Source organism: Lepidochelys olivacea (genome assembly GCF_965140295.1).
Source record: "Lepidochelys olivacea isolate rLepOli2 genome assembly, chromosome: 1".
In the NCBI taxonomy this organism is placed as follows: Eukaryota; Metazoa; Chordata; order Testudines; family Cheloniidae; genus Lepidochelys; species Lepidochelys olivacea.
Window position 1 is genome coordinate 24,514,832 of NC_140411.1, and position 24,604 is coordinate 24,539,435.

Consider the following 24,604-nt stretch of genomic DNA (forward strand, 5'->3'; position numbering starts at 1 on the left):
TGTTCTAAACTGTTTTGTGGTGCTACTGCTGTGTGATAAATGGTCACTTATACCCAAAATCACAAACATTCAGTACACCCAGTTGCAAGAGACCAGTCTCTCATTCATCTCAGTTTGCATCCCAGATCTCACACCAAAGACAACCCTGTAGCCAATTCTATAGTAAACTGAGTAGTTTATTAGCTGAGAAAAAGAAATGAGTTATTGAGAGGTTAAAGCAGGTAAAAATGTATGAAAAGGTAGCAGAGATGTAGTGTTCTGCCAGTTTCCCAAAAGTCTTTCAGGGCTACCCAGAATAACTCTGGGGATATTCACCTCCTTTTTCAGTTTTCTGCCCTGTAAGAATAATCTAGACAGACAAGAGATGAAGAATTTTTCCTTGTGTCCATATTTATAGCTTCTCACAGAAATCAAGCTGACAGCAACAGTTCCCAAACAGGTCCCTTCTTCATTGGGCGGGGGGGGGATGGGGAGGGAATGCACGTAGTCTTCGATATTTGATCTTGCATAATGGCTCATTTGCGTTTAATGAATAGGATTTAACATCTTCTTGTCAGAGACAGTCATTTGCATTACACAAGGCTTTTTCCCTGTTTGAGTTACAGAGTTAATAAATTGGTTAGTCTCTAAGGTGCCACAAGTCCTCCTTTTCTTTTTGAGAGTGGCAAAGGTTTACAATACAAATGCTTGCTATCACTTTACAACGTGCGGTATAGTTGAATGAGAGCAATATGTGCAGCATCCTACAAGTATTTTATAAAATAATAAATGCATTCTTATCAACTTAACATCTCATATTTATTTTGGTAATGCTAACACACAGGAAAGGAAGGCTGGTTTCCAGCTATGCATTTGTAAGTGTTCAGTAAGAGGTCTGGAGCCTTGGCATGAGCTGGTATCTGGTCTGCCAGCATCACACAGCTCCTGATTTATTTTCATTTCAGATTTATCTCAGACATAAAGAAGTTTAATCAAGTGATATTTTTAAACTTTAAAGCTTACTTTTTTGATTAATATTTCATCAGGTATATGCTTTCTATAATACAGTTGGGTGTTCATGCATAGACAGGAAGATTGTGAAAGATAAATAGGTTTGAAACAAGTAGCACTACTAACTATGGTAAGTAACCATTGCTTTAATCAGCCTCCACCAGACTGGAGGATAGCTAATGTAACACAGATTTTTAAGAGTGGTAGCCATGTTAGTCTGTATCAGCAAAAACAATGAGGAGTCCTTGTGGCACCTTAGAGACTAACACATTTATTTGGGCATAAACTTCCATGGGCTAGAACCCACTTCATCAGATGCATGGAGTGGAAAATACAGGAGCAGGTATAAATACATGAAAAGATGTGAATTGCCTTACCAAGTGTGAGGTCAGTTTAACAAGACAATTCATTTGGCAACAGGATACCAAGGGAGGAAAAATAACTTTTGAAGTGGTAATGAGTGGCCCATTTCAGACAGTTGACAAGAAGGTGTGAGTAACAGTAGGGGGAAATTATTATTGGGGAAATTAGGTTTAGGTGTTGTAATGACCCAACCACTCCCAGTCTTTATTCAGGCCTAATCTGATGGTGTCCAGTTTGCAAATTAATTCCAGTTCTGCAGTTTCACATTGGAGTCTGTTTTTGAAGTTTTTTTGTTGAAGAATTGCCACTTTTAGGTCTGTTATTGACTGACAAGGGAGTTTGAAATGTTCTCCTACTGGTTTTTGAATGTTATGATTCCTGATGTCAGATTTGTGTCCATTTATTCTTTTGGGTAGAGACTGTCCGGTTTGGCATTGCTGGCACGTGATGACATATATCACATTGGCAGATGTGCAGGTGAATGAGCCCTTGATGGTGTGGCTGATGTGGTTAGGTCCTATGATGGTGTCCCTTGAATAGACAGACAGCCCCGCAACCTGAAGCAAATACTCACCAGCAACTACACACCACACAACAAAAACACCAACCTAGGAACCAAACCCTGCAACAAACCCTGGTGCCAACTCTGCCCCTCTGCTATGGGGAGAACACTTCAATCTCCAATAACAACGTCATTCAATAACAGACCTAAAAGTGGCAATTCTTCAACAAAAAAAACTTCAAAACCAGACTCCAACGTGGAACTGGAATTAATTTGCAAATTGGACACCACGCCTCAGTGTAAAGTGCAGAAATGAGTCCCAATAGGAGCCAGAACTGTGTAAGGAAAAACACACCTCTCTCTTCTTCCTTCTCTCCCCCGACTCCTGACACAAGGCACTAGGCTCTGGCTGGACTGTTGTTAATTTTGATAGAATATGTCGGCCCAGAGAATCAAAGGAATTAACTTGACCTGGTTACTGCATGATGCTAAACAGTTAAAGATGGTTTGGGGTTTTCAGTACAGAGACCTTGGCCTGCTTTGTCCCATGACAAATATACACAAATATTCATGTCAAAGTTTTGGAAATTTATTAAGAGACATAAGAGGCAGAGCATAGAAAACTGTATCACAAAGCATTTTGAACTTGGATTGGTTTTACAAATATGATATAATTGGTTATGCAGAACAAACTTGATTAAAAACTTATCAAAGTCCCTTTTTCAGACAGAGGATATCAGTTAGTCTCTTACGTTGTCAAGTAATCCTTTGTGGGGAAGGAAGGGTAAGTTCTGTTATTGAATTTTGAGTTGACTGCTATTAATAGTGATTGCTTTTCCTACTTTTAACAAAACAGACTGACACAGAAGGGGGAGAAAAGGTACAGATTTTGTTGATGTTCTCAGGTGTCTGCTCGGTCATAGGGGTATGCTCTGGCCTGGCAGGGTGGCCACGACAGCTGTTGTTCTGACTTGCTTCCCTGGTCCGGGTTGTCACTTGACTGGTATAGTTGGATTCTTTCACTGGTCCTTCTCAGGCTGGGTGGAGCTGGATGGTCCATCTCATCTCATTGTGCTAATGCCATGCAGTGCAATTGGTCTCGGAATTATGTCAAAAAGAGATTTCGCTCTCTCTCTCTCATTTCCTCTTCCTGCCAAGATGGCTTCAGGCTCAGGAAGCTTTGTTCCTCCAGGAAGTTGTTTGGCTTTGGTGGTGGAAGAGTCTGGAGATTTATGCAGAAGTTATCGTGCACAGAATGGTGTAGCCTGTGGTGCTATTAGCAGACATTATGAGCCTTGTTCATATGGTACCTGGGGTTTGTGCTCCCATGCAGATGGTACCTGTGGGGGAACTGTAAAGTTCACATGGCTGGAGGCAGAGGATGGCTACTCATTTTCTGGTATTACTGGGAAATATCACAAGGCAGAAATGGAGTAACTGGTAGGAAAAAAGGGGGGGTGCAGCCCCTCAAAAAATGTTCTTTTCCTGCAAGAGCCCAGTAGGCTCCTTCTAACATATAACTTGCTTTAAGATGCTTTTCCAATTGGCAAAATCAGGCAACAGCATTGCAGTGTATTGGCTTAAAGTTTAGGAGAGTGTTAAACCAGAGGGGAATTGAGGTGGATAATCGCTGAACATGAGCTCACAGTATGATGCTGTGGGCAAAAGAGCTGTTGCGATCCTGGGATGTATAAACAGGAGAGGGTTTGGTGGGGAGGGTTTGGATGGTTTATTTTTTGTGTCCATGGCTTGTTTTTCTTTGAAGTTTTTATTTCAATACACATGAACAGAACAGGGTGGGGTGGGGCAATGCAGAATAGGAAGAAAATAATGGGGAAGGGAAGACAGAGAAAGATCTCTTGTTTGAGCCTGATGTCTTCACTTGTCCAGTGATGACAGTCAGGCATCCTCACTAGTGTTGGTCAAGACATCCCAATGATCGAAACTCAGGAACAGAGGACAGTCTCTCTTGGATAAAACAGAGCCCTGTCATCTTTCGCCAAGGAGTCCCTCAGGAGTCTGGTCTTCCCTTTAGTTCCCCGAAATCACTTTCTAAGAAGCCCAAAGGAAGGATGGAGGGGATTAGTAGAATAGGTCATTCCCTCATTATTTTATTAATCAATTAGGCCTAAATTTGTCCATACACCAGTTTTGATTCATTAATTTCAAATTCTTCTTAATCGGTCTTTAACACAGTCCTTGGATTGTATCAGTAGCCCTTTTTGTTTAGACTAATCCAGTCTGTCTCCTTTTTGTACCTTTTCATCAATATTCGTTGTTATAGGTTATTGTAACTTAATATAAACTTTCACTCACTTTCCAACAGTTGAACTCACAATTGGAGTAGGCTTGCTAGACTCCAGTTATCACTGTGTAGGGAAGAACCCTTGCCCCTGTTTGAAGGCAGAAAGCTCCCTTTTAATCCCATGTCTGCTCCAAGGGTGTGGGGAAGGGAAACTCTCCTTGGGGAGAAGCAGAAGCAGTTGCAGCAGGAACTAATACTGACGACATCAGGTTGATTTCTGCAGGTTTCCCCAGTGCACGCTGGCTGTTTTGCACCAATCCCTCCCACCCTGTCACTCACAATCTCTTCTCCTCAGCTTCAGACCACCCCTATATTCCATGCTCCGCTCCACTCCCTCTGTCCCTCTCTCTTTTTCCTTTCCTTCCTTTGTCTTTGGCTAATCCCCTCTTAATAACCCTTTCCAAAATACAGCTAGTAGTTTCATTTTATCCTTACCAGCCTTGCATGTGGTCATTTTTGGTGAAACTTTTATTTTTGTAATGTTGTAAGCATTCTAAACTTAAATAAGAGGCTTGATCCATTGATTTTAGCAGGAGATCAGGCTATTCCATGTCTTGCATGGTCAGTCCCATGTTGTATGTATATAAAAACATTGCTATGTTTATATATACACAAGGTACAGTATAATGTATTTGTGAGCAACTGTAAATATACACAGACTTCACTCTTTTAGAATAGCTGTGTTTGTCTGTCATGTTCTCTAGTGCATGATGGCAGCGTCTTCCTGTGTGTTAATGATACCACTGCTGGATACCATCAAGGTCCTGATGTTTCCAAGGATGATTAAAAAAATGCATATTGTGACGAGCTGTGATCACAGCAGTTTAGCTGGAGGTCTTGATAACATGCAGTCCATCCTTGGGAGGGCTGTTAAAAATTAGTCTCTCTTTATTCTGTTACATGTATCGTCACTTGTAAGGCACTTTTATGGATGGATTTTTGTGGTGAGACACGTACAGCATCATTGAACTGAATAGATTTAATATTCATTAATGTTAATTTTATATCCTTGGATTTTTGTCTATTTTTAGCTTGATATAAACAGTAGCATGAATGTATAGCTCAGTGATCAGAGTCCAGGTGGAAGGACGGAAAGTTTTAAAACAAATTGGAAATTTGGAACGTAAAGTCACACACTTTGCTCTTCTGGTGATCTTTCTGTAAATATAAATTCTTTTTAAAATCTCTTCAGGTGCTTTAAAATCTTTTTAAAAGCAGAATTCTTCTTTTTTAAGAACTTGCTAAAACAGTGATCTGCTATCTTGTAGAAGGCTATAATCTGATGTAAATTACTTTTATTTAAAATGTTTTGTAAATACATGTTTAGAATATTACATCTCTAGATTTTGTAAGTTTAATAATTTACTTTTGCATATTATTTCTTATATTGTTCTTCAGATAAAATTTCAGTGTTTGAGTATTTTTTTTTGCTATGTGTTAAAAAACTATAAATGCAAGCGTTCTGATAATGAATTTTGTTTTTCTCTATACAATTAGTTCTTTTTGTGCAGGTAATGATTGATTGATTAAATGAAGTAACTGGACATGCTGGCTACCTTTCTTAGTTAATTATTGTTGCAATAGTAACATATCCTGTGGAAGAATTACAACAAAAATCTAATAGGTAGATTTCGTTTTGTGGCATGTCACAATATTTTTTCCATGCTTAGGTTAAAATTCCTGGAAATAAGTATAGTGCTGCTATAATTTAAAATTTTCTGGGAAATAGCGCAAATGAATTAAAAGTATATAGTAGTGCTTAAGTGAATTTTTAGTTGAAACTTGAATAAAACTTTATCATCTAATCATTTCTTGATCCCAGGAAACAAGTATAGTATTATCATGTTTCATTGTGATAAGTCATTGTGTGCATTTTTGCCAGTGTAGACGTTGTCAAACCACATCCTAATAGAGAGATCTTGTGGATAATCTTCCCGCCCATTCACAATAACATAATATATCAGTATATGGAAAAATAATTTAATGAAAGTCTTTAATGTATTTTAGCTGTCTTCAGTGTGGTGTAGCAGCAAGTAATGAGGAGAGAGGCAGCATTGTGTGACCAGGCAATTTTCTGAAGACCACTTGTGGTCCATTAACCACGGTTTGGGAACTGTTGTCTCAATGAAATTTATAGTGATGTGGGAAGCCAAATCAAAGACTTTGAAGGTGTGGACAGAGATAAATGATGTGTTGTTGTTTTTAGCAATGAATATGCAATGCAGAGAGAACAAATTGTTTTCATCTTTAAAGCATTTCCCACCGAGGGATCTCATGGGTGAGGTAAGTATTATCTATTTTACAGATGAGAAAACTGAGACACAGAGAAGTTGTGATTTGATCAAGTATGTGACATAGCTGGATATAGAAATAGAACCCAAGTCTACCCTTTCGATGTAGCAGAGTAAAGGAAACTACCTACCTGGGAAGTCTGAGCACTTAATCATTGAGACAATATTTTGGATAGGTGTGGAGAGGGTAGGTGGTATCCTATAGCTTTCCCTGCCCCTACGCATAAATCACCATGTTAAAAATAGTCTTTTGCAAGTCTCATAAGGCAGATGGTAGAGTTTAGTTTTTTCAGAGCAGCTTTTTGCATGTTTTCTCAATGAACATAGGTGTAAAATCATCAGAGGAATTGATTGAGATTCAGTTGTTGGAAATCCTTTGATGCACAATAATGTTTTATATAGTCATTTTAATAAAAACTGTATCTCAAAACAGTTTGGAAATAAGAGATACAAAGTTTAAAAAACCCTAAAAACCAGAGCAGGACAAATTATAAGACTTGGTCTAAAGAAGAGGTGTTTTCAGATCAGATTTGAAAATGGAGAGTTGAGGCAGACAGAAGACCGTTTTAGAGGGCGGGTTCTGCAGAAGAGATGACTTACACCAACAGTAAGATTGTATGGAGGGTGAAAGAGGAAGCCTATGATAAGTGAGGTTTTGTGTTGAAGGTCCCGGACTAGTACTTTGGAGATCTAGGTTTAATACTTTTCTGTTTTAATTCACCATCTTGAAATGGAGAGAGAACTTTACAATATGCCTGTAAAGTGGGAACAGTTATTTAATAGATGTAAGGTTTGATTCAGTACTACGATCATGAGTCTCTAAATATGTCAGATGACCAGTGGAAGGAGAGAGAGGATTACAGAGAGACAATCTGTGAAGTGTTCTGGAGAAGATTCATACACTGATTTTTAAACTGGATGTTGAAATAAAAATACTTTTGTACTTATGCATTATAGGTTCCATCTTGATGCTCTTTGCATATACTAGTTAATGGAGCCTCACAATGTTCTTGTGAAATAAGGTATCTACAGTTCTATTTTGCAGGTGATGAATCTGAAACCTATGCACCAGTGCCATTCACTTTTTTCTGATTAAATTCTTCGTCTCAGCTGATTTGGATCTAATTGTTTTCTACTTTGTGAAATTGGCCCTTTTAAAGCACCATGTATGTATGTATGTATATATATACGTATGTGTATATATGTGTAATAAAGACGTCTAAACAGATAAAGTGATCACAGAAATAAAAAATTAATGGTAGTTTAGGTAAAGGTGATCATGACTTTATCAAATTTATAACGTGCAAGGAAAATAAAGTCTAAACTAGTTTATATATATATATATATATACAACATACACAGACACACACACACACACGTATATACATATATACGGACATACAAACATGGTGCTTTAAATGGGCAATTTCACAAAGGAGAAAACAATTAGATCCAAATCAGCTGAGATAAAGAATTTAATCAGAAAAAAGTGAATGCAAATTGGGAATAATTTAAGAATACTGTATTAGATGCCCCAAAAGCCACAATAGAGGAGGAAGCTCATGCTGGTTTAAAAAACAGACCTGGTTTAGAGGGGAAGTGAAGGCAACTATAAAATACATATATAAATGGAAGAATGGGAAAGTTTATAGTAATGAATATAAATCAGAGGCTAGAAATTGTAGAAAATTCATAAGGGAATCATAGGACTGCAGGGGACCTTGAAAAGTCATCTAGTCCAGTCCTCTGCACTCATGGCAGGACTAAATAATATCTCGACCATCCCTGACAGATGTTTGACTAACCTACTCTTAAAAGTCTCCAATGATGGAGATTCCACAGCCTCCCTTTGTAATTTATTCCAGTGCTTTACCACCCTGACAGGAAATTTTTCCTAATGTTGAACCTAAACCACCCTTGCTGTAATGATAGCCCCTTTGGTTCTTGTCCTATCCACAGAGGCTAAGGAGAACAATTTTTTTCCCTCCTCCTTGTAGCAACCTCTTATTTACTTGAAAACTGTTATCGTGTCCCCTCTCAGTCTTCTCTTCTCCAGACTAAATAAACCCAATCTTCCCTCATAGGTCATGTTTTCTAGACCTTTAATAATTTTTGCTGCTCGTCTCCTGAAATTAGCGCCCAGAACTGGACACACTACTCCAGTTGAGGTCTAATCAGCAGGGAGTAGAGCGAAAGAATTACTTTTCGTGTCTTGCTTACAACACTCCCTCTAATACATCCCAAAATTGTGGTGGTATTTTTTTTTTTTTTTTGTATTTTTGTTGTTTTTTGCAACAGTGTTACACTATTGACTCCTCTTTAGCTTGTGATCCACTATGACCCATAGATCCCTTTCTGCAGTACTCCATCCTAGGCAGTCATTTCCCATTTTGTGTGCGCGCAACTGATTGTTCTTTCCTAAGTGGAGTACTTTGCATTTGTCCCTATTGAATTTCATCCTATTTACTTCAGACCATTTCTCCAGTTTGTCCCGATTTATTTTGAATTTTACTCCTATTCTCCAAAGCACTTGCAACCCCTTGCAGCGTGTTATTAGTCACAAATTTTGTAAGTGTAGTCTCTATGCCATTATCTAAATCATTGATGAAGAACTTGACCTAGAACCAATTCCTGCATAACCCCAGTCGATATGCCCTTCCAGGTTGACTGTGAACCACTGATGATAACTCTCGGAACAGTTTTCCAACCAGTTATGCACCCACCTTTTAATAGTTCCATTGTATTGCCCTAGTTTGGTTATGAGAAGGCTACGTGAGACAGTATCAAAAACCTTACTAAACTCAAGATATACCACATCTACCACTTTCCCCCCATCCGCAAGTCTTGTTACCCTATCAAAGAAAGCTATTAGGTTGATCTGACATGATTTGTTCTTGACAAATCTATGCTGACTGTTAATTTTCACTTTACTATCACCTTACTAGGTTAGGGATGGGCAAATTATGGCCTGTGGGCCAGATGCGGCCTGCCAGCCGTTTTAATCTAGCCCTTGAGCTCCCACTGTGGAGTGGGGTCTGGTGCTTGCCCCGCTCCGGCCGGGGAGCAGGGTTGGGGGCCGCTCCATGCGGCTCTCGGAAGCAGCAGCATGTCCCCCCTCCAGCTCCTATGTATAGGGGCAGCCAGGGGGCTCTGCACGCTGCTCCCGCCCCAAGCGCCGCCTCTGCAGCTCCCATTGGCTGGGAACTGCGGCCAATAAGAGGTGCAGAGGCGGCACCTGCAGATGGGGCAGCGCGCAGCAGAGTCACCTGGCTGCGCCTCTGTGTAGGAGTGGGAGTCGGGGGGGGACATGCTGCTGCTTCTGGGAGCCACTTAAGGTAAGTGCTGCCCGGAGCCTGCACCCAACCCTCTGCCCTGATCCACGTCCCACTCTCCAAACCCCTCTGCCCCAACCCGGAGCACCCTTCTACACCCGAAACCCCTCATCCCCAGCCCCACCCCAAAGTCCGCACGTGCAGCTAGAGCCCTCATCCCCCTCCCACTCCCCAACCCCATTTTTGTAAGCATTTATGGCCCGCCATACAATTTCTATACCCAGATGTGGCCTGACCCACCCCTGCTCTAGGTGTTTGCAGATTGATTGCTTAATTATTTGCAGTATTATCTTTCCGGCTACTGAAGTTAAGCTGACTGGTCTGTAATTCCCTAGGTTTTCCTTGTTTCCCTTTTTATAGATGGCACTATATTTGCCCTTTTCCAGTCTGCTGGAATCTCTCCTTTCTTCCATGACTTTTTGAAGATAATCACCAATGGCTCAGATATCTCCTCAGTCAGCTCCTTGAGTATTCTAGGATGTATTTCATCAGGCTCTGGTGACTTGAAGACATCTGACTTGTCTAGGTCGGTCTGGCAAAATAATGGAGCAGCTGACACAAGACTAGATTAATAAAGAATTAAAGAAGGATAATGTAATTATTACAAGTTTGGTTGGTAAAGGTAATAGTGTTGACATATTACACTTAGAGTTCTCTAAGGTGTTTCACTTGGTATTGTATAACATTTTGATTAAAACTAGTGACCTAAAGTTAGCCTGGCACACACAACTGGCTAACTGAGGTCTCAAAATGTAATTGTAAATGAGGACTCATCATTGAGTAGGTTTGTTTGTAGTGGGGCCCTGCAGAGATTGATTCTTGGCCCTACACTGTTCACATTTTTATCAATCATCTGGAAGAAAATGTAAAAGTTTTACCGATAATTGCAGATGACGGAAAAGTTGCAGGAGTAGTAAATAGTGAAGAGGACAGGTCACTGATTTAGAGCCATCTGGATCACTTGATAAACTGGGCACAAGCAAACTGTATTAACATGATTAAATGTAAAATGATATATCTAGGAACAAAGAATATAGGCCATACTTACAGAATGGAAGACTGTATCCCTAGGAAAGTGACTTTGAAAAAGATTTGGGGATGGTGGTTGATAATCAGTGGAATATGAGCTCCCCGTGTGATGCTATGCCAAAAAGAGCTAATGCAATCCTTGGATGCATGAACAGGAGAATCTCAAGTAGGGGTAGAGAGGTTATATTACCTTTGTATTTGGCACTGGTGCGACTACTGCTGCAATACTGTGTCCAGTTGTGATGCTCACAATTCAAGAAAGATGTTGATAAATTGGAGAGGGTTCAGAGAAGAGCCACAAGAATGACTAAAGGGTTAGAAAATATGCCCTATAGTGATAGACTCAAGGAGCTCAATCTGTTTAGTTTATTAAAGAGAACGGTGACTTGATTACAGTCTGAGTATCTACATGCGGAACAAATATTCAATAATGGGTTCTTCAGTGTAGTAGAACAGGTATAACATGATCAATGGCTGGAATTTGAAGCTACACAAATTCAGACTGGAAATAAGGCATACATTTTTAATGGTGACAGTAATTAATTTTTTGAGTTTACCAAGGATTGTGGTTTATTCTCCATGACTGACTATTTTTAAATCAAATCAGATTGGATTGGTAAAAGAAATTCTCTAGGAATTATTTTGGGGAAGTTCTGTGGCCTGTGTTACACAGACAACAGACTAGATGATCACAACAGCACTTTCTGGTCTTGGAATATATGAATCTATGAAGACAGAGAGAGGCTAAGTGGCTTGCCCATTTTTTTCTGTCCAGTCAATGGAAGAGTTTCTTCTGGCTCCCAGTCCAGGGCCTTAACTACAAGATTGGTGCCAGTAGTTTGTTTTGAGTATGGGAGTCCTATTTGTTGTTGATGTTGGATAGACAACTGTCATTTCGCAAAGATAATTTTACAAATGTGGATATAAATGGTTTCAGATACAAAATTGTTTAAAGGGCATTAAAAACCTGTTCTACGAGATAGAAAACCTTGTTTACTCAGGTGCTGCATACCATGAAGTTAACCTTGTTTTCTTTGAGCCTGTTTTATTTGTATATTGTTGAGTGAAGAAAGAGGAACTTCTAAAATCAGCATAAAATGGGTTCTTTTATTCATAGATTCATAGATATTAAGGTCAGAAGGGACCATTATCATCATCTAGTCTGACCTCCTGCACAATGAAGGCCAGAGAATCTCACCCACCCACTCCTGTGATAAACCTTTCACCTATGTCTGAGCTATTGAAGTCCTCAAATCATAGTTTAAAGACTTCAAGGAGCACAGAATCCTCCTGCAAGTGACCTGTGCCGCATGCTACAGAGGAAGGCGAAAAACCTCCAAGGCCTCTTCCAAACTGCCCTGGAGGAAAATTCCTTCCAGACCCCAAATATGGCAATCAGCTGAACCCTGAGCATATGGGCAAGATTCACCAGCCAGATACCCAAGAAAGAATTCTCTGTAGTAACTCAGATCCCACCCTATCTAATATCCCATTGGGCCTATTTACCATGAATATTTAAAGATCAATTAATTGCCAAAATCATGTTATTCAATCATACATTCTCCTCCATAAACTTATCGAGTTTAATCCGCTCGAACCCCCTTCTAAACACAACCAGACTGTCCACTTGCATCTCCAGTCCTCTGATCTTTTCCTCCATCAGCTCTATTAGACGACATTTCATGCAGACAAAACTCTTACCAGGTAGCCCCTCCAGGATCATATACATACCGCAGCTTCCACATCCAGTCATCTTCATTGTGTCTTCCACTACATGGGTCACTCCCACTGCTGTCTCTGTATCTGTCATAGCCTTCTCACCTATATCCTGTTAATTTGGGAAACACAAACCACACCAAAACACCACCACCCACAGCAAAAGCAAACCCCAAACAAGTACCACAATACAAACTCCCACTGAAATTCCCCTGTTTACAACTCTGTTTGCTGGCTCCTCTGCTGCTGTAGCTGTCTGTGCTGCTGCCTGACTGGCTGGCTGGCTACCTGTATAGGACCCTTAGTCAGGGAAGCCCCGCCCCCTAATCAGGGCTCAGCTTCTCTCCCAGCACAAAGCTGCTACAAGCCTCTGCACATACAAATAATACGAATACAAGACCAAATACAAATACCTTCTCCAACAGAACTCCCACTGAAACTCCCCTGTTTACAGCTCTGTTTGCTGGCTCCTGTGCTTCTCTAGCTGTCTGTTGTCTTGTCTTAAATACAAAATGACACCAGGATAATGTTCCAAAAGCATTTATTTTGTCATTTGGGGCCTAGCAGAGGGAACAGCAGAATACAAGTTTGTATAGTTTATTCTCTTACAAAATATTATGTGGCTCAGTTTGCAATTGTGCAACTTCTGGGTTCCTCCTCATTTGCTCTGACAGGCAGGATAATGACCGATTGCCAGCCAGGATTTTTCTGCTGTCTAGTGCTGCTTCTTCTGCCTTTTCCATTTGATTTGTGCCTTAGGGTAACATTTAGGGCAATCCTATGTAACAGTGTGTCAAGGTTCCTTCCCCACCCTGAACTCTAGGGTACAGATGTGGGGACCTGCATGAAAACCTCCTAAGCTTACTTTTACCAGCTTAGGTTAAAACTTCCCCAAGGTACAAACTACTTTACCCTTTGCCCTTGGACTTCCGCTGCCACCACCAAACGTTTATCTGGGTTTATTTATTAGGAAAGCATTGTTTGGAAACGTCTTTCCCCCCAAAATCCTCCCAACACTTGCACCCCACTTCCTGGGGAAGGCTTTGTAAAAATCCTCACTAATTTGCGTAGGTGAACACAGACCCAAACCCTTGGATCTTAAGAACAATGAAAAAGCATTCAGTTTCTGAAAAGAAGGATTTTAATAGAAGTAAAAAAGAATCACCTCTGTAAAGCAGGATGGTAAATACCTTACAGGGTAATTAGATTCAAAACATAGAGAATCCCTCTAGGCAAAACCTTAAGTTACAAAAAGACACACAGACAGGAATATCCATTCTATTCAGCACAGCTTAATTTCTCAGCCATTTAAAGAAATCATAATCTAATACATATCTAGCTAGATTAAGTACTAAATTCTAAGACTCCATTCCTGTTCTGTCCCCGGCAAAAGCATCACACAGACAGACACAGACCCTTTGTTTTTCTCCCTCCTCCCAGCTTTTGAAAGTATCTTGTCTCCTCACTGGTCATTTTGGTCAGGTGCCAGCGAGGTTATCCTAGCTTCTTAACCCTTTACAGGTGAAAGGATTTTTCCTCTGGCCAGGAGGGATTTTAAAGGTGTTTACCCTTCCCTTTATATTTATGACACAGTGCCTGGCTGCCATGTGTGTCTCTACACAGTGAAGGCTAAAAGCAGGAGGTGGGAACACCTCAACTGTTCCTCTTATAGTACTGTTTTCCAGTGGATGCCTTCAGCATTTTCAGTACTGTCACAGAGGAACCTTCCACACCTCAGTGGAATGAGACAACTCTGAAGCAATTTCTGTAGCTGTAACAAAACTAGTCATTTAAATTGTCCAAAGGGGAGAGAAGCTTATCTTCTGTGGCAGAGATATTCCCCAAAGTAGTAGTGGTGTAAGTTGGGGTTTGTAGCATGGTCTTTGATGCTATGAAAGATAAATCCAGTCTCTCAAGCGAAAGCAAAATAGACAAAAGCTTTCCCCCAGGTATCTTCAGGCTCTGAAAAGAAGGTGCTTCAATATCTTAAGGAGTAAGGGGTCCACTTCTTTTCCCTTAGCCAGTGAAGTGCTTGAGTACATCAGTGAGTTCTTGGCTATTTAATCTTAATGGGAGGGATTCCAGATGTTATCAAAAACATTTTTTGAGTGTTCCCAGGGACTTACTCATGGGTTTCTTCCACTTTTTCCTGGTACTTATTTGACCTGAATGCTGTGTAGTTGATGATCGTACAGAGAACAGCAGGGGTGAAAGTAACCTAAAGGACTTACTCGTACTCCGGGGTCCTGAGTAGGGGGCAGGACCTCAACTGGAAGATGCAGGGCCTTTAGAACCCCGGGCCCTTTAAATTGAGATTTTTGACCAGAGTGCCCCTCCAAAAACGGACCCTAGCGGCTCTGGTCAGCACTGCTGATTGGGCCATTAAAAGTCCGGTCGGTGGCACAGTGGGGCTAAGGCAGGTTCCTGGAAGCAGCGGCATGTTCCCCCTCCAGCTCCTATGTGTAGCGGCAGCCAGGGGGCTCTGCACACTTCCCCCACCACAAGTGCCCGCTTTGCAGCTCTCATTGGCTGGGAACTGCAGCCTGAGCTGGAGAAAGCTTAGTGCAAATTTAGCTGCCAGAATCTAAGAAGGCTCTACTGTGCATGTACACTGATTTTTTTTCTTTCAGCCACTGAGATTCTAATGCTATCTTTAGATTCCAACAGAAGGAGCATTATGGAAAACAGAAAATAGTGCAAGACTTGTGATAAAATCACAAGAGTTGGCAACACTGATAGAAACTAGGATTCGCCAAGGCATAGGTTCCAGACTAATTTTGGTGTGGGAATACACAGGAACATATGAACAGTGGAGTTAGTGAAAATTGCATAACCCTATAGCTGCCCTTTCACAGTGCAAATGTGCTCTTGTGACTGGAAAGCTAATGGGTGGCTCCTTGAAAGGAAAGTTCTCTTCTTGCTCCCACAGTGATCTCTGACGCAAAGTGTCATAGGACTAGCTCACATGTACAAGGCTGCAGATATGGGTAACAGCCCCCAGACCCAAGCTTCTGTCCTCTGCTGCAGTGGAACTCAACCACAGTGCATGAGTATATATGTTCAAGCTTATGGACCTACCATCGTAGGTCCCTGTCTCAAATGGCTTATAACCACCTGCAGCATGGAGAACGGTGAGCTACAAAGCAAGAGCAAAATTCAAGTGGAAAAAAAGTTTTAGAAGTTCAAAACACCAAAAACAGGCAGAAAGTAGCAGGAGAGAAAATGGTAGCAACTATACCAGGGCCTGGTCTGAGGAGACATTGCTGGGATGTGTGTGGTCCTTAACCAGAAAAGGTTGGGAACCACTGAATTAGGCCAAGAAATCAGTTGTAGATTTTGTTAAAACTTTATTCTGTCATTGAGTAAGCAATAAGAATTAGAAACAATTGTCACTGAACTGCTTTGAAGCAATGTTTTTGAGCACAGTGTTATTGGCATGGTTTCTGTGGAGATACTTCTTGTGTTTTTTCTGCCATGGATAATGCTTGAAAACTACATAAGTAAACCAAAGCTATCTTCTAGAGACTCTAGGAAAGCTTTCTGTTGTTACGTTGTGATATTAAACTGTAATTTGTTTCAGCATGAGGGGTGATTAATATTGATATGTGTCTTATTCACTAATCTGTTTATTTCTGTTTATAGGAGAGGTCTGCTTACAATTTACATGGCCAATTTGGTAAGTAATCCTTTCTTCTAAGAATAAAATTATATGTGGTATTGGAAGTGCATATTATAAATTAATTTAAGTTAATTGTCTTTTTAAACCTTGAAATTTTTTTATTTTCAAAAACTCAAATTATCTTAATGCCAAAAGTTTGACAATTACTTTTTAAAAGCAAATAATTTCAGAGTAAAGATTGAAACATAATTCACTATATGGTGCTTAGATTCTCTTCTACCTCAGTGCTAAGACAGTGGCTCATTCTATTTACCATATCAACAGCAATTTAATTGTAAAGACATGTAAAGAACTTTGTGTTTGATTTTGTGGATTAGAGTCTAGTCCCTCAAATTCCCTTGCATTTAAATTGTATTTTTAGTTAATTGATTTATATTATATGCTATGACTGAATACACACATTTTACCATGTGGTAATCTCGATATAAAATTGCTGTATAATCCATATTCTCTGTAAAATTCCATTAAACTCAATGATATGTGTGTTCAGTTTATTTAAATAGTGCATTGCAAAGTAAATGTTATAGTAATTTTACTTTAAATGTCTCATGATCATACTGCTCAGAATGATGTGGATATTCCACAAGCAATATTCAACCTTGTTTTTTCTTTTTTTGTGTGATTTTTTTAAACTGATTTTTTTGAAGAAAAATAACAAAAAGTGTTAAAAAGATAATGATTTACAGCTTGTATATGTTCCTGAATACTGTACGCTTGCAGGATCTCCAATAAAATTAGTTTTACAACTTGTCAAAAGTGTACAATTACAAGACAAAGCTATGTAGACATAATATGTGGTGGTGGTGACTTACAGTAATAAAATAGGTTTCAGAGTAGCAGCCATGTTAGTATGTATCCGCAAAAAGAACAGGAGTACTAGTGGCACCTTAGAGACTAACAAATTTATTAGAGCATAAGCTTTCGTGGGCTACAGCCCACTTCATCGGATGCATAGAATGGAACACATAGAAAGATATATACACATACATACACACGTACAGATAAGTTGGAAGTTACCATACAATTGGCCTCTCACTTTGTATGGTAACTTCTAACTTATCTGTATGTGTGTATGTATGTGTATAGAAAATAGAATAGGTTGCATGCCAAGTTTCCTTTGGAATTTGAACAGTGGACACTAACATTTTTTTTAAACTGGGATTTTTAATAGAATTGTCACAGACTCTTTAACTACATAAGCTAACAGAGCTTTGGCTTCCTAATAAAAGTAATCTAGTCTTGCAAGATTTAACATTTTTCTTCCCTAATTCAAGTAGAATCAACTTGCTCAAGCATCTTGCAGTGGAAGTGTAGATTATAAGATTGGTAATACTTAATAGGAGATGTTATCCATTTGGAAAGGACTTTTCAGGACAGGAGTTCAAAAGTCTTGTTTAAAAAAAAATATAGGAATAACCTAACGATTTTTTGAATTACTAGGCAAACGTTCCTTTAAAAAAAATGTAGCATTTGGTCTGCGTCACATTAGTTTTTTAAGCTCTATACCACAAAGATGTCTGAGAAGGATACAATAGAGAAGTTAAGTAGTGCAACAACATTTAATGGAGACTGTTTGGAACCATGAACCTTCTCTAGGATGTGATGGTTTGGGGTTAAGAATTCTAATCACAAATCTGGATGTACTTTGAACAACAGTAAAATCAGAATAACAGGGCCCCTGCTTCATCAAGTCTGTTTAATTGTTATATATATATATATATATGTGTGTGTGTGTATGTATGTATATATAATATGATGTTCTCTTGGTTGTGTTGCTTTGCTATAATACAAACAGTTTTATATGCTTGGTGAGATTTACTGATAGTAAATTTAGATCTTCATTAGTTTATAGTCTTAATACACTTATATTTAGGATTGAGAGAATATCCTATTCTGTAGACTTGTAAAGTTTAATATTTAATGACAACACTTAGCTTTGAGAACTGAAACATGATTTATCTTAAGTGAATTACTAAGCAGTGCAATTGTTTAGCAGAAGTAAAATGGGAAATTATATATTGAGCTTTCTTGCACTTTGGCCAGAAGCAATATAAAAAAATGAATAAAGACTAATTCCATATTTTATAAATTCATTACATCTTTCTTATGTGATTAATAAAATGGGAACAATAATATTAATTATTTCTCATAGGACTGTTAGGTTTATCCTAGGCAGATGTTTTATGGACAGAGTATTTATATAAATGGTGCTTCAGACCTTGCTAAAATCAGTATTTTGGTCTGAGCTGTCATTTTTGTTTTACTTTATAGAGGTTTTTGTACATTGCTACATACATAAATTTGTCCAGTTTTAGAAATGAGAGATGGGTAGTGCTAAATTTTCTAGATGTTATAACAATTACTTTGCCTACTGCTGCAGTGAGTTTGTGTTTTGAATTCTGAGACCATTTCTATCATTGATAGCCAGGTGCAACTGATCATAATCCCATTGGCAGAACTGGGCTGTCTGTGTTCAGAGAACAAACCTAATCTACAATATGGGTGTAGTAATATTTATCTACCTCACAGGGGTGATTAATGTGATGTTTAACAATTAGGGTAGCGAAATTCAGCAGATTGTTAAGGCCAATGAAAGAGATTGGAACAGAACTCCTGCTTCCTAGCCTTTATGCTCACTCTAGTAAGAAGAGACACATTTAGTAAGCCTGGTGTTTGCTAGAAATATTTGGTCAAGGGGCCTGGCAAGTTAGGAGTAGTTCAGTGGTGAGGTAAACTAACTAGCTGCACTTTTTTATACTAACATAGAATGCCAGCTTGATAAATAAGTTATTTCAGGGGAGAAAAAATTGACTATTTAAAGGTGCTTTCTCAGTTTTACTTCAGCAGTTACCAGTCTAGCATGACAGACAGACAAGGTTATGAGCTCTGTTTTCTGACGTGTTACATTGGGAACTATATTTTTCTTACTGGGTTTTTAGAAGTAACTAAGAATTAGAAATAAACAAAGGACAAGATTATGTAGAATTTTATTTTTGATAATCAGAATCTAAAATCAATCAACAACCTCACTGGAAATCAGTGCACAGATTTTACAAGTAAAGTAATATGGTTAGATCTAAAGTTGCTGAGAATGTGGGAGTCAGAATCTTGAACCAGTTGCAATATATGAATCAACATTTCTGTAATACCAAGGAAGAGAGTGTTACAGTGGTTGGTCCTGGAGGCCACCCAGACACATACAAGTCTTTTCCAGTTCTATTTTGGATTGCACATGTTAAGTCAAGACATTTCTAAGATGGTAAATGAAGTATTGCAATTGATCCTCTAAGGATAATTTGGGATCAAAGGGACCCCCAAGATTCCAACAAGAGGTGGAAAATGAAACATAATCACCAAAGTTGTTTTTGGCTGAAAAGGTAGAAAATATTAATAGATAAGGGAGGCCAATTAATAAGACACATGGCTGTTAGATTTCAAAAAGTTATGTCATAATGTATTGTGAACTAGGAAAACATTCAGCATTAGTAGAAATTGCTGTTAATTAGAAGACCGCATATCTTCAAATTAATTTTAGGTGGTGAGAAGGAAAAACATACTTAGAACTTGTAGAAGGAATGTTCTATATTAAAGACAAAGGGATAGAATGTCAAGATCAGTAAAAGACCAATCCTGCTTAGGACCAACTTGATATATTGGCTATTGGGGAAATATACACTTTCTATAAAACACACAGCTTAACATTGGAAAGCTAACCAAAAGAAGTGGGTTAGCTAGCACCCATTGCTCAACCAGTGTAACTATAAAAAGTGCATAAATTAAACAACGTTGACTTTGTCTCTCTTTTCCCCTTTATCCCTTATACCACCTCTGTGTATCTTATCTGAAATTTAGTCTGTAAACTCCTTGAGTTGTGAACCTATAATTGTTTGTATTTTTTAAGTATCATGTGCACTTATTATATGGTGCTGTACTCCTAATAAACTTTTAATTTTTAAAGTGCTCTACAAAGATTAAATCTCACAAGATGCCTTTGATGTAGACAAGTTTTTCCCAATTTTAGAGGCGGGGAAGCTGAGAAACAGATTTGTAAGGGACACAGATCTGAGTGTCTGGATCTGAGTCAGTTGCAGAGCCATTATTAGCTCTCAAGATTCCTGGGTTTGTCAGACAACTAGATTATGCCTTCAGTCTTATTTTTAAACAGGCTCAGAAGTGTATGAACATAGGAGAGCATCAGACTCTAAACCTAAGGACTCCATGGTATTGTGTAAACGTTTCCCCCTTCAGTCATTGCTTACCCTTTATCATTTACCTAGCTTCAAAAACATATGCCTTAAAGAGTAAGACCCATTCTCTACCCTAGAGAACGTAGACAAAGAAAGCAATAATTAATACATTTATTTTTGAAGCATTCTCTTTGCAGCTGTCCCATTAGCCCCGCCCACCAAGATGTTTAGGGTCAAGTTCTGACACCTTTATTTGCATGGGTAAGAAACTTAACTGAGTTACAATGTTTTTATTATGGGACAGATTCTGACACTCTTCTTTTTGTAATTTCTTAAACAACATTAAAACACTATTTAAAACACCCTCATTAAAATTAAATAAAAGAAAATTGAGGGATTATGATGTAGAAACATGAGGGTGAAAAGACACCAGGAAAAAAGACTGTAGGCTGTTTTGGGCAGGGTTGATTCAGTGGTTAGGGCACTCACCTAGGGCTTTGGAGACCAGGGTTCAATTTCGTGCTCTGCCATAGACTTCCTGTGTGACCTTGGACATATCACTTAGCCTCTCTGTGCCTCAGTTCCACATCAGTAAAATGGGGGATAATAATTCTTCCCTACGTCAGGGTGTGTTGTGAGGATAAATATATGAAAGATTGTGAAGTTCCTTGAGATCTACTGATGAAATGTGCTATATGAGCTAGGTATTAGTATATTCTGATCGTACTACATGTAGTACAATGGGATCTTGAGATGGTGGGGCTTTAGGCATTACCAAGGTATAAATGTTAATGAATAAAGATCAATATGGGGCAAACGATTGTCATTCAAAAAAACTACAATGTTGAGCAGAGGTGGGCTGAGGTGGGTTTCACAGTATTTCCTCCTGACCTTACTTGCAGTGGTTAGTTCCAAAGATCAAAGGGCAACAATAAATATTTAAGAGCTGATTCTTAGACGTACTGCACTCCCTTTGTGCTGCCCAGGCAGCACGAAGGGAGCAGAAACCTCTACAAGTCCTTGCTCAGACTTCCTCCAGCCTGGGGGGAATAGAGGATGCTGTGCTGTCTCCTGTGCCTCCCTCCCTGCAATCCTTCATTCAGGGGGACAGTTTGGAGTGTTCTGCTGGGAGGCTGTTGTCAACTGGCACAAGTTAGAGCAGCCCCCAAGCTATCCTCTTTTTTTCCTTTTCATGGGTTGCCCTTGATGGTTGGGTGGGAGTCTACCTCTCTAGTGTTCTACATAGTGCTGGACATCCCGCGTCTGACCCTGATTTTTTGAGTGATGGGATGGTTCTGCAGCCTCATAGAATAGAATCATAGAATATCAGGGTTGGAAGGGACCCCAGAAGGTCATCTAGTCCAACCCCCTGCTCAAAGCAGGACCAATTCCCAGTTAAATCATCCCAGCCAGGGCTTTGTCAAGCCTGACCTTAAAAACCTCTAAGGAAGGAGATTCTACCACCTCCCTAGGTAACGCATTCCAGTGTTTCACCACCCTCTTAGTGAAAAAGTTTTTCCTAATATCCAATCTAAACCTCCCCCACTGCAACTTGAGACCATTACTCCTCGTTCTGTCATCTGCTACCATTGAGAACAGTCTAGAGCCATCCTCTTTGGAACCCCCTTTCAGGTAGTTGAAAGCAGCTATCAAATCCCCCCTCATTCTTCTCTTCTGCAGGCTAAACAATCCCAGCTCCCTCAGCCTCTCCTCATAACTCATGTGTTCCAGTCCCCTAATCATTTTTGTTGCCCTTCGCTGGACTCTCTCCAATTTATCCACATCCTTCTTGAAGTGTGGGGCCCAAAACTGGACACAGTACTCCAGATGAGGCCTCACCAATGTCGAATAGAGGGGAAGGATCACGTCCCTCGATCTGCTCGCTATGCCCCTACTTATACATCCCAAAATGCCATTGGCCTTCTTGGCAACAAGGGCACACTGCTGACTCATATCCAGCTTCTCGTCCACTGTCACCCCTAGGTCCTTTTCCGCAGAACTGCTGCCTAGCCATTCGGTCCCTAGTCTGTAGCTGTGCATTGGGTTCTTCCGTCCTAAGTGCAGGACCCTGCACTTATCCTTATTGAACCTCATCAGATTCCTTTTGGCCCAATCTTCCAATTGGTCTAGGTCCTTCTGTATCCTATCCCTCCCCTCCAGCGTATCTACCACTCCTCCCAGTTTAGTATCATCCGCAAATTTGCTGAGAGTGCAATCCACACCATCCTCCAGATCATTTATGAAGATATTGAATAAAACCGGCCCCAGGACCGACCCCTGGGGCACTCCACTTGATACCGGCTGCCAACTAGACATGGAGCCATTGATCACTACCCGTTGAGCCCGACAATTTAGCCAGCTTTCTACCCACCTTATAGTGCATTCATCCAGCCCATACTTCCTTAACTTGCTGACAAGAATACTATGGGAGACCGTGTCAAAAGCTTTGCTAAAGTCAAGAAACAATACATCCACTGCTTTCCCTTCATCCACAGAACCAGTAATCTCATCATAAAAGGCGATTAGATTAGTCAGGCATGACCTTCCCTTGGTGAATCCATGCTGGCTGTTCCTGATCACTTTCCTCTCATGCAAGTGCTTCAGGATTGATTCTTTGAGGACCTGCTCCATGATTTTTCCAGGGACTGAGGTGAGGCTGACTGGCCTGTAGTTCCCAGGATCTTCCTTCTTCCCTTTTTTAAAGATTGGCACTACATTAGCCTTTTTCCAGTCATCCGGGACTTCCCCGGTTCGCCACGAGTTTTCAAAGATAATGGCCAGTGGCTCTGCAATCACAGCCGCCAATTCCTTCAGCACTCTCGGATGCAACTCGTCCGGCCCCATGGACTTGTGCACGTCCAGCTTTTCTAAATAGTCCCTAACCGCCTCTATCTCCACAGAGGGCTGGCCATCTCTTCCGCATTTTGTGATGCCCAGCGCAGCAGTCTGGGAGCTGACCTTGTTAGTGAAAACAGAGGCAAAAAAAGCATTGAGTACATTAGCTTTTTCCACATCCTCTGTCACTAGGTTGCCTCCCTCATTCAGTAAGGGGCCCACACATTCCTTGGCTTTCTTCTTGTTGCCAACATACCTGAAGAAACCCTTCTTGTTACTCTTGACATCTCTGGCTAGCTGCAGCTCCAGGTGCGATTTGGCCCTCCTGATAACATTCCTACATGCCCGAGCAATATTTTTATACTCTTCCCTGGTCATATGTCCAACCTTCCACTTCTTGTAAGCTTCTTTTTTATGTTTAAGATCCGCTAGGATTTCACCATTAAGCCAAGTTGGTCGCCTGCCATATTTACTATTCTTTCGACTCATCGGGATGGTTTGTCCCTGTAACCTCAACAGGGATTCCTTGAAATACAGCCAGCTCTCCTGGACTCCTTTCCCCTTCAAGTTAGTCCCCCAGGGGATCCTGGCCATCCGTTCCCTGAGGGAGTCGAAGTCTGCTTTCCTGAAGTCCAGGGTCCGTATCCTGCTGCTTACCTTTCTTCCCTGCGTCAGGATCCTGAACTCAACCAACTCATGGTCACTGCCTCCCAGATTCCCATCCACTTTTGCTTCCCCCACTAATTCTACCCGGTTTGTGAGCAGCAGGTCAAGAAAAGCACCCCCCCTAGTTGGCTCCTCTAGCACTTGCGCCAGGAAATTGTCCCCTACGCTTTCCAAAAACTTCCTGGATTGTCTATGCACCGCTGTATTGCTCTCCCAGCAGATATCAGGAAAATTAAAGTCACCCATGAGAATCAGGGCATGCGATCTAGTAGCTTCCGTGAGCTGCCGGAAGAAAGCCTCATCCACCTCATCCCCCTGGTCCGGTGGTCTATAGCAGACTCCCACCACTACATCACTCTTGTTGCACACGCTTCTAAACTTAATCCAGAGACACTCAGGTTTTTCTGCAGTTTCGTACCGGAGCTCTGAGCAGTCATACTGCTCCCTTACATACAGTGCTACTCCCCCACCTTTTCTGCCCTGCCTGTCCTTCCTGAACAGTTTATAACCATCCATGACAGTACTCCAGTCATATGAGTTATCCCACCAAGTCTCTGTTATTCCGATCACGTCATAGTTCCTTGACATCACCAGGACCTCCAGTTCTCCCTGCTTGTTTCCAAGGCTTTGTGCATTTGTATATAAGCACTTGAGATAACCTGTTGATCGCCCCTCATTGCCAGTATGAGGCAGGAGCCCTCCCCTCACA

The 24,604-nt window shown here is 40.4% G+C and overlaps 1 protein-coding gene across 4 annotated transcripts in view; it reads left to right on the forward strand.

Annotated features, from left to right (window-relative positions):
* Window positions 1-24,604, forward strand: part of TMEM135 (transmembrane protein 135) — a 385,311-nt gene that overhangs the window by 84,291 nt on the left and 276,416 nt on the right. For all 4 annotated transcript variants that reach the window (XM_084617016.1, XM_084617014.1, XM_084617013.1 and 1 more), the window contains one exon: window positions 16,171-16,204. In XM_084617016.1, the coding sequence (XP_084473142.1) occupies window positions 16,171-16,204 (34 nt within the window). The remainder of the gene's footprint in view (window positions 1-16,170; window positions 16,205-24,604) is intronic.